Consider the following 11,054-nt stretch of genomic DNA (forward strand, 5'->3'; position numbering starts at 1 on the left):
AACAAACAATGGTTTTGTGCCCCTTAGATGGGTCCAAATGGCCGGCATATAAACGGCGCTCAGTTAACGTGAGGGGAAATGGGACTCACTTCTCTTACCTTCCAAGAAGCTGGACCTCAATTTCCTCATTCATAAAATAAAGAAAATGATACCTACACCTATGGGTTATAAGAACTAATGAGTTCAGGCTACAGAAGAGTTTGTTATTATCTCCCCCCACCCCCTCATCACCACACACATGACTTCATTCTACCTAAAATATAATGAAAGAGTAAAAAGGTCAACAATGATAATTAAACAGATCAGCCCCACAGGAGTGACTATGCAGTCTAGCTGCTGTCAATAACTGAATGTACTACATCCTTATGAAGTATAGAACAGCTAATCCTCAAATCCCAACATGATGACACCAAATCTGTGCTTACCCCACACATAAGGTTTCCACACCAAAGAGTAGTTGCAGTGTTAAAAATGTAATTCACCACACTAAGAAGCTAAAAAAGGGAAGCCATATGGTCATCTCAGTCAGTGCGGAAAAAGCATCTGATGAAATTAAACACCCATTCATGACAAAAAACCAGCAAACTAGCAACGGAAGGCAACCCACTAACAGGCAGCTACAAAGCCCTTGCTGCTAACGCCACGGGGCAGAGAGGGGCTGAGAGAGACAGGCAGGAGGAGGCCGCTCTTCCTCTGCCCCTCCAGGCTGCGGGAGGCCCAGGGAACACAGTACAGCAAGAGAAAGTGGGAGCAGGCAAACAAATCGGGAAGGAAGGAGGCAAACAGCGTTCATAGAAGACAAAATCATCTATGTAGAAATGCTAGGCAATCTACAAAAAAAGCCTCCAGAACCACCAAGCCAGTCATGTTAGCAAGAGGGAAGCTTTTGGGGTGTTTTAGGTCATAATGGTGGAGATTACACAACTGTACATTTGTTAGATTCATCAAAGTGTACTCTTAGGGTAAATTTCATTGTATGTAAATTATACCACAAAAAACCTGGTCAAAAAGAGAAACAAATACCTTATTACTCCTGAACTCAGAGGCTATAGCCCTCAGCCTCTCCTCCCTATGCAAACACCACACTGTACTTAAACCAGGTGCTGTGGTTTTCCATCTCCAGGGAGACCTGTACACCAGAAAAGACCCTTGAGAAAGACATTTCCAGTAATACAAGGGACGGAGCAGCCCCCATGGGAAGATGGATGAAACTGATCTGGATTCTGCGCAGGCTGGGAAGACAATGCTTTTTCAAGCGGATGTGGCTGTAGCTCAGCAAAGCTGTGGACAATTTGTTTACAAAAGCCTGGAGTATTGTCAAATACCAAGGGGTTCCCCTAAGTCCAGCTCTCTGGTGTTACATATGGGGAAACTGAGGCTCCAGAAAGAGGAACTAATAAGTTGCCCAAGATATAAGAGTGTCTACCAAAGACTAGAGGAGCTGAGGTTTTAAAACCAGAACAAATACAAGCAAGCAGCATACAATCTAAACTGTCACCTGTGTGTATCATCAATAAGCCTACCCGTGTGAAGATCGGTAAGCAGCCTGTCAGGTAACAGTGATAGTAAGTGCTCACCCTAAATTCAAACCCCAGCAGTCGGAGGCCAGAGCCATGGCTCCTCCCACACACCGACCACCTCCCACTGTGGAAGAGGGAAACCCCAGTCCACACACGTGAGACACGCCAGCCCACAGATCCACACACTGGAGCCACAGGTCAGACGCAGAAGGCCACTCACCTCTAACATCTTTACCTTCAGGGCTCTTCTGAATTGGTACAGAGATCATACTCTCGAAATCATGGGAAGAGACGGGATCATCTCACTGGTTTTCCTCAAGACAACTGCTCTCCAAATCAAAAGAAGAAACCTGGGCACCTACTGTATACAATACTCCACCAGGTGAGCAAAGACTCAGTCTCCTGGTCGCTCAGAATCTAGCCTTCGACCGGAGCAGGCCAGGCACGGTGGCTCACGCCTGTAATCCCAGCACTTCAGGGGGCCGAGGCAGGAGAATCTCTTGAGCCCAGGAGTTTGAGACCAGCCTGGGCAACATAGTGAGACCCCCATCTCTACAAAAAATAAAAATAAAAATAATCAGCCAGGCATGTACCTGTAGTCCCAGCTACTTGGGAGGCTAAGATGGGAAGATAGCCTAGGAGGTCGAGGCTGCAGTGAGCTGAGATCCGGCCACTGCACTCCAGTCCGGGCGACAGAGCAAGACTCTGCCTCAAAAAAAAAAAAAAAAAAAAAGGCTCGCTAGGGCAAAACATTCCTGTTCTTGGAAAGCGAAGTATACCTCTTTGTTAATCCATATGCTTCTCTCAATAATACTTAAAGCCATCATGCAGGGTGGGCCAAAATAAAGAAAGCACACAACGCTGCTTACGCCTCTTTTTTGGAGCAAAAATTTGTTTGTTGTTACTGGGCCTCAGTTATATCAAAGCAGGAGCTAATGTGCACCAACGTCTCACACACAATGGTCTGAACACATGTAATGGTCTCACCTGACAATCATCAGACAATCACAACCTACTTCCCCAGCATCATGCTTCCCCAGAGAGGGCAATTTTCCTCCATAAAGGAGATGAGAAAAGAAAGAAAACTTGGAGCAGTAAAGGCAACAGAAAAATGGGATAAAATGATGATCAGCTGAAGATTCTCTCCTTGCATCCATCCTGAGGAAGCAAACACCTTTGGACTGCATTCCTCTGAAAGGTGATCTGGCGACCAGCTATCAGCCCCAGCAGCTTCAGGATGAAGACTCAGGGAACAGAGCACACACACTGCCCAACACGAGATGTCAACTCCAAGCCAGGCTGAGGGCACAAGTGCCCATCCCGGTCAAGCTAGACACAGTGGCTAAAGTACGGTACTGGGTCTATCACAGTTTGTAGCATCCAATTCCTCTAGGTGTGACCCTACTAGAAAAAAAGGCTTCCAGAAGGAGATCACCAGAGGTTACAGTGAAACCTTAGTGCACTTATTCAACAAACGTTTACCAAGCACCACCAACGTGCTGGCACAGGGCTAGATGATGGAAGAGCTCCTGACAGTCTCAGCAAGGAACTGAATCTGCACTTCCCATGGACCAGGTCAGATCTCTATCTGTAAACCGCCAAAGCATGCGCCCCTAAGTTCACGGTCCAAGGAACGCCCACCACCGCTGTCTGGCCAAAAAACAAAAGTTTCATTCCAACACAGAGCACAGACCTCCCCTCCACTTCCAAGATAGCAAACACAACGAACGCCTGTGAGGCACACACTACGCCTTCTCCTCCTTGCTTCATGTGAGGAAACTAGTGCTAGAAGCAGCTAACCAACCTGCCCATAAGTACAGTTACCAAGTAGTAAAACTGGGTTTGAAATTCACACGTGTCCGCCTGATAACAAAGTTCTTAATCTGTCTAACATGCTCCCCTAAACGTACTGGGACCCTAACATGTGCAACCATGAAATCCTCTACCTGCCAGGTCCTGAGTTCTCTCACTTATTAGAATCAACCTTTGAGGTCCAGATCAAAATGCCATCCCTTTCCTTCTCCTCCCTTTCCTTGAGTTAAGTATAGTGTCTGGCATATACTCAGTAAATGTTGGAGGAGTTGAAAATATACATACCCACAACAGGAAAATTACCGTACGTATCTCTGGTGAGGCATGAACATTTACTTAGAGCAATTAGTTTTTCTGTTGTTGTTTGAGGCTGGTTTGAGACTCCAGGCTGGAGTGCAGTGGTGCGATCACGGCACCACCATGCCTGGGTAAAAGATGGGGTTTTGCCATGTTTCCCAGGCTGGTCTCGAACTCCTAGGCTCAAGCGATCCTCCTGCTTCTTTGGCCTCCCAGTGTACTGGGATTATCGGCATGAGCCACCACACCCAGCCAGTTTGATTCTCATGTATGTATGTACATCCCCAACCCTGAGATGGATGAGGAACTCATAATTGCACCAGTTTAGCATGCAAACTGGTAACAGGACAATGACTTCCCAGAAAACCTCTCACCAAAAACCAACAGGAAAACAAAGAATTAATGGTCTACATGCACAACAGTTCAACCAAAATTCTGCAGCATTACTTAATACTGACAAAATATCTTCCAGGACACATGCTAAATTAAGAAAGACTGTATCCTAAAAGATAAATATGTGAGCTAACAAATTCATCTTAGAATGTGTTTTTGGACTCATCCAGATACAGTAGTCCCCTCTTATCCACAGTTTCATTTTCCAGTTTCCACTAACCACAGTCCAAAAATATACCACGGAAAAATCCAGAAATAAATAACTCATAAGTTTTAAATTGCTCGCTGTTCTGTGTCGAGAGATGAAATCTCACACCTCCTGCCTCCCACACGGGATGTGACTCCTCCCTTTGTCCGGCAGAACCACAAGGTCCATGCTCCCTGCCCAGGAGTCACCTAGTAGCTGCCTAGGTTACGAGATGATTGTCCCAGTACTGCAGAGCCTGTGTTCAAGTACCCCTTATTTTTTACATAATAATGGTCCCAGAGCACAAGAACCCTAGATGCTAGCAATGCAGGTATGCCAAGGAGAAGTCATACAGCACTTCCTTTAAGTAAAAAGATGAAAGTCCTTGACTTAAGGAAAAATTCCTATGCTGAGGTTGCTAAGATCTAAGGTAAAATGGGTCTTCTATTTATGAAATGGTAAAGAAGAAAAAAATAAATTCATGCTAGCTTTGCCTTCGCACCTCAAACTGCAAAAGCTACGGCCGTGGCGCATGGCAAGTGCTTAGTTATGATGAAAAGCATTAACTTGTGGGAGGGGCCAGGCACGGGGGCTCACACCTGAAACCTCAGCACTTTGGGAGGCCAAGGCAGGTGAATTGCTCGAGTCCAGGAGTTTGAGACCAGCCTGGAAACATGGAGAAACCCCATCTCTACAAAAAATTAGCTGGGCATGGTGGTGCATGCCTGTGATCCCAGCTACTGGGGAGGCTGAGGTGGGAGGATCACCTGGACCCAGGAAATGGAGGCTGCAGTGAGCCGTGATAGTGCCACTGCATTCCAGCCTGGGTGACAAGAGTGAGATCCTGTCTCAAATTAAAAAAAAAAAAAAAAAAATTGTGGAAGGAAGACATGACATGAACAGAGACATGCCATGACTGCAGGCAAACTAGTTCAATATTCGTTGGCTGCAGGCATCCACCGAGGGTCTTGGAACATACCCCCAAGGATAATGGGGCTACAGTATTTAGATAAGTCTGTGAAGATCAACTGTGAAAATCTTGTCTACGTTGCTCTAAGAAATTGACTGGCTTTTTCATCCTGACTTAATTTCTTTCCATAAACCACCCCAAAAGTAGTAGGACAGGGAAAAGAATTCAACTTAGAAACAGAAGACCTCCTTCTTACCAGCTACAAGGCCTTGGGAAAGTCACTTAAACATGGCAAAACCTCATCTCTACAAAAAAATTACCGGGGCATGGTGGCATGCACCTGTAGTCTAAGCTACTCAAGAGGCTGAGGTGGGAGGATCACTTGAGCCCAGAAAGGCCAAGGCTGCAGTGAGCCGTGATCACGCCACTGACCAGCCTGGGCAACAGAGTGAGGCCTTGTCTCCAAAAAAAAAAAGATGCTGCCATTACTGTGGTTTCAACAACAACAATAACAAACAATGGTTTTGTGCCCCTTAGATGGGTCCAAATGGCCGGCATATAAACGGCGCTCAGTTAACGTGAGGGGAAATGGGACTCACTTCTCTTACCTTCCAAGAAGCTGGACCTCAATTTCCTCATTCATAAAATAAAGAAAATGATACCTACACCTATGGGTTATAAGAACTAATGAGTTCAGGCTACAGAAGAGTTTGTTATTATCTCCCCCCACCCCCTCATCACCACACACATGACTTCATTCTACCTAAAATATAATGAAAGAGTAAAAAGGTCAACAATGATAATTAAACAGATCAGCCCCACAGGAGTGACTATGCAGTCTAGCTGCTGTCAATAACTGAATGTACTACATCCTTATGAAGTGTAGGACAGCTAATCCTCAAATCCCAACATGATGACACCAAATCTGTGCTTACCCCACACATAAGGTTTCCACACCAAAGAGTAGTTGCAGTGTTAAAAATGTAATTCACCACACTAAGAAGCTAAAAAAGGGAAGCCATATGGTCATCTCAGTCAGTGCGGAAAAAGCATCTGATGAAATTAAACACCCATTCATGACAAAAAACCAGCAAACTAGCAACGGAAGGCAACCCACTAACAGGCAGCTACAAAGCCCTTGCTGCTAACGCCACGGGGCAGAGAGGGGCTGAGAGAGACAGGCAGGAGGAGGCCGCTCTTCCTCTGCCCCTCCAGGCTGCGGGAGGCCCAGGGAACACAGTACAGCAAGAGAAAGTGGGAGCAGGCAAACAAATCGGGAAGGAAGGAGGCAAACAGCGTTCATAGAAGACAAAATCATCTATGTAGAAATGCTAGGCAATCTACAAAAAAAGCCTCCAGAACCACCAAGCCAGTCATGTTAGCAAGAGGGAAGCTTTTGGGGTGTTTTAGGTCATAATGGTGGAGATTACACAACTGTGCATTTGTTAGATTCATCAAAGTGTACTCTTAGGGTAAATTTCATTGTATGTAAATTATACCACAAAAAACCTGGTCAAAAAGAGAAACAAATACCTTATTACTCCTGAACTCAGAGGCTATAGCCCTCAGCCTCTCCTCCCTATGCAAACACCACACTGTACTTAAACCAGGTGCTGTGGTTTTCCATCTCCAGGGAGACCTGTACACCAGAAAAGACCCTTGAGAAAGACATTTCCAGTAATACAAGGGACGGAGCAGCCCCCATGGGAAGATGGATGAAACTGATCTGGATTCTGCGCAGGCTGGGAAGACAATGCTTTTTCAAGCGGATGTGGCTGTAGCTCAGCAAAGCTGTGGACAATTTGTTTACAAAAGCCTGGAGTATTGTCAAATACCAAGGGGTTCCCCTAAGTCCAGCTCTCTGGTGTTACATATGGGGAAACTGAGGCTCCAGAAAGAGGAACTAATAAGTTGCCCAAGATATAAGAGTGTCTACCAAAGACTAGAGGAGCTGAGGTTTTAAAACCAGAACAAATACAAGCAAGCAGCATACAATCTAAACTGTCACCTGTGTGTATCATCAATAAGCCTACCCGTGTGAAGATCGGTAAGCAGCCTGTCAGGTAACAGTGATAGTAAGTGCTCACCCTAAATTCAAACCCCAGCAGTCGGAGGCCAGAGCCATGGCTCCTCCCACACACCGACCACCTCCCACTGTGGAAGAGGGAAACCCCAGTCCACACACGTGAGACACGCCAGCCCACAGATCCACACACTGGAGCCACAGGTCAGACGCAGAAGGCCACTCACCTCTAACATCTTTACCTTCAGGGCTCTTCTGAATTGGTACAGAGATCATACTCTCGAAATCATGGGAAGAGACGGGATCATCTCACTGGTTTTCCTCAAGACAACTGCTCTCCAAATCAAAAGAAGAAACCTGGGCACCTACTGTATACAATACTCCACCAGGTGAGCAAAGACTCAGTCTCCTGGTCGCTCAGAATCTAGCCTTCGACCGGAGCAGGCCAGGCACGGTGGCTCACGCCTGTAATCCCAGCACTTCAGGGGGCCGAGGCAGGAGAATCTCTTGAGCCCAGGAGTTTGAGACCAGCCTGGGCAACATAGTGAGACCCCCATCTCTACAAAAAATAAAAATAAAAATAATCAGCCAGGCATGTACCTGTAGTCCCAGCTACTTGGGAGGCTAAGATGGGAAGATAGCCTAGGAGGTCGAGGCTGCAGTGAGCTGAGATCGTGCCACTGCATTCCAGCCTGGGCAACAGAGCAAGAATCTGTCTTCAAAAAAAAAAGACCAAAAGACCAAGTGGGTGCCTCCTAAATTTCAGAAAATAGTCAGAATCATCTTAATCTTCTAAAAATCACAATGTAAATGAGAAATGTCCTAATCCAGCCTCAGGAGTTGAGGCCCTGTTAAAACTTTAAGCAAAAGTCAGAAAGCAACATTAATCATCAAATCGTGTGGGTTTTTTTTTTTTTTTAACTCTCTTTTTAAAAAAAAGCTACCACTCACTCAAGCCAGAAACCAGTATTTTCCTGGATTCCCACCCCTTTCCCAGCCCCCACTGCTAAGAGGTCAGAGACCTGTCCCTCTTGCCTATTTCTCCAAGCTGTTCCTGCCTTCCCCTACCCTTGGCCCTGGCCTCAACGTGGACCTCATCCTGCCTTCACTAGCCCCTGCCTGGTGCACCTGCCCGTCTCCTACCCCGGCCCTGCCTGGTACCCACACCAGCCTCAGGGGGGATCTTTCTGACACTCAGATCTTGCCCTATCCTTGTCCCATTCAGGCAAAAAAGAAACCTGAAGTAGACAACATACAGCACCTTTTCTCCAACACAGAAAAGGAAAGAGAGAAAAAAAAAAAAAAACGCAAGAAAAAAAATTAACTGTGCTGACAAATAATTATAGTTCCAAATTTAAAGGTAGGATCTTTAAAAAACAAAAAAGTAAAATGCACTGTCTGTGTCTCTCATACGTGCACACACACAACCACCTACACATACATACATACAATAACAGGGAGTAATAGTTGCTTTTAATTTTTTAAATTTTATCAAGTTTTAATTTCCCTTTGCCTCTCTGGTAAAAAATCCTCCTTTAGACATTAAGAATGTTTATACAGACAATTATAAAACTAAATTAAGTTCAAGCTCTTTACATCAGTACTAAGACAATTTTAATTGTATTAATCTTCATAAAACATATCAAAATATACCCCCTAAAAAGTTCATCTGGCATTCTGCACAACACAGGTTAAAAAACAGAAAAACATAATACAGGCAAGGATGAGAATATCTCAGGAGTACAAGAGGATCAGCATTTCAATCTAACTCTTTGAAGATGTCAGTGGACTTAATATATCCAAGTGGCCCAAAATCATGATCTTTACTTTGTGGTACTTGATTACCTACAAGCCTCTGCTTATGAAACGTCTAGGTCAACTTCATCCTGCACAAATTACAGAAAGACTCAGGCCCACCAAGAGCAGGAAACAGGGGCCCCAAAGCAGACCAGAGGCCAAGGACATCCCTTTGTCCCTCCCTGACCCACCCTCCAAGCCCACCATCACCTGAAGCCTTCTGACCCAGGGTTTCTCAATCGTGGGCCCAGACACACTTGGGGCAAGGTACTTCTTTGTGATGGGTGCAGTCCTGGGCACTGCAGCATGTGTAGCAGCATCCTGGCCTCCACCCACTAGATGCCACCAGCACCCCAGTCCCAGTCCCGGCAGACCAAACATGACTCCAGACCTTGCCAGAAGTCCCCTGGGAGGCAAAACTGCCAGGTGGAGCGGCTCTATTTGCCTAAGCCCACTGCCCTTGCCCTTCACGGGAAGGCGCTGCCGGCTGCATCCACCAACCAAGTTTTCCGGGTTCTACCCTCAGGGTTCACAGGTCTAATACACAGCAGCCTGACGGCTTCTTACATGTTCCCATCACAGCTGCCAGGCCATGCGGCTCACTGCCCTACCCAGCCCAACACCTCGGCTGTCAGCCACTCCTGCCCCTGAGACCTGGTCTAAACACCCCTGCCTCCTCCACGCTGCCGCAGCAGCTCATGTACCCCAGCTCCAGTTCTCCCTCCTCCATTTCTCTTTCCTTCACTCCCTTCACTCCCTAACGTATTGGGCTTTCCAATCAGCCCACCAAGGAGCCTCGGGCCATACAAGACAGAACTGCTGCAGGATGATTTACACATCCGGCCTCTGCTGGAATGAGCAACATCCAAACTCCGTGAGTGAAATAACAGCAAGCCATGGGGAAAATCAGAGCCCCGGAAAGGGAAGGGCCGGGGTGCCATCTACCAGGGCTGGTCCCTGAGAGGCAAGGCTGCCTTGGCTACCTCGTAAAAAGAAAACAACTCTGCCCAGGGGCAGCTGGCACAAGCTCTATCCCTGCCACACTGGTGCATAGGACGACTGGCCATCTGTGTGGTCCAAAAGGTCATCTAACTCATCAGGTTCAAAACTACAGGCCCCATCTGTAACTTGATTAATTCTACCATTAGTCACTCTGTAGCCACACACAGATCCCCGCCTACAACAGGACAGGAAAAACTCCAGTTGGCATATGTCGGGTGGGGACAGTGAAACACAGCACTTGGAGAAATTCAGCTTGTCTGGAGACACAGGTGAAAGGCAGAGCAAGCAGACGGCTGGGCCGTCCACTCCCTGCACCAGTCATCATTAGGAGTCAACTCCATGCCATTCTCAAATTCCTCTCTTATCACTTCCCCAAACAGGATGTGTTCAATTGGTGAGTCATGAAAAATGGGGTATTTCTAGAAATCCACTGGAAGGAAGGTGTGGGAGAACATTTCCAAAGAGAGAGAACAAAAAGACAATATGCAAAGTCACTGAGGCATTCACAAGGCCGGAAGTGGGCTCCGGGCTGGGCCCCCTGTGCATCGGCCCCAGAGTGGCTGACCAGACTTTATTCTACCTCCTCCCAGCTCAATTCAACAGTCCAACCAACTGAACCCCGAGTAAATCCATCTTCCTGCACCTCGGCTCTACCTACTCATTTTAACTGCTTAGAAACAGCCCAGCTTCTGGATCCGCACAATGGGGATAGTGCCCACTTCCCAGGTGGCTGTCAAGTCCCAGACTGTCCCCTCCCCAGTCTTTCACGACAATGTCCCAGCTGCCCCAGCAGGAAGTGATTTCTCCCTGCTTCTGAGCTCCTCCTCACTATTATCAAGGTCCCTAGAAGGCCACACACCGTCATTACCTTGTTCTGGTGCAATCTGTGTGCATTCTCCTCTCCTCCACTAGCCCGAGCCCCAGCCATGAGACAGGCTCTGGCTAAATGTTCTCCCCCGGTTTTCTCACTGAATTCTCACACCAGCCCTGTCTCTAGGCAGTCTGATTACTGCTGCCTCCCATTTTAGTTTAGGAAGCTCAAGCCTAGGAAGCTGAGAGGCAGCACAAATAGCGTCAAGAAGAAAAATGAACTCGAGCCAGAGTGCCCGGGGT

The 11,054-nt window shown here is 46.9% G+C and overlaps 1 protein-coding gene across 1 annotated transcript in view; it reads right to left on the reverse strand.

Moving 5' to 3' along the window:
• The window catches only part of ASAP2 (ArfGAP with SH3 domain, ankyrin repeat and PH domain 2), a 180,191-nt gene extending 170,360 nt beyond the window's left edge, over nt 1-9,831 (reverse strand). The window contains exon 1 of the mRNA XM_011960939.1: nt 9,727-9,831. Within this exon, the coding sequence (XP_011816329.1) occupies nt 9,727-9,804 (78 nt within the window). The 5' untranslated portion in view covers nt 9,805-9,831. The remainder of the gene's footprint in view (nt 1-9,726) is intronic.
• Nucleotides 9,832-11,054: the final 1,223 nt, after the last annotated feature.

This window comes from Colobus angolensis, unplaced genomic scaffold (assembly GCF_000951035.1).
Source record: "Colobus angolensis palliatus isolate OR3802 unplaced genomic scaffold, Cang.pa_1.0 Scaffold53, whole genome shotgun sequence".
In the NCBI taxonomy this organism is placed as follows: domain Eukaryota; kingdom Metazoa; phylum Chordata; class Mammalia; order Primates; family Cercopithecidae; genus Colobus; species Colobus angolensis.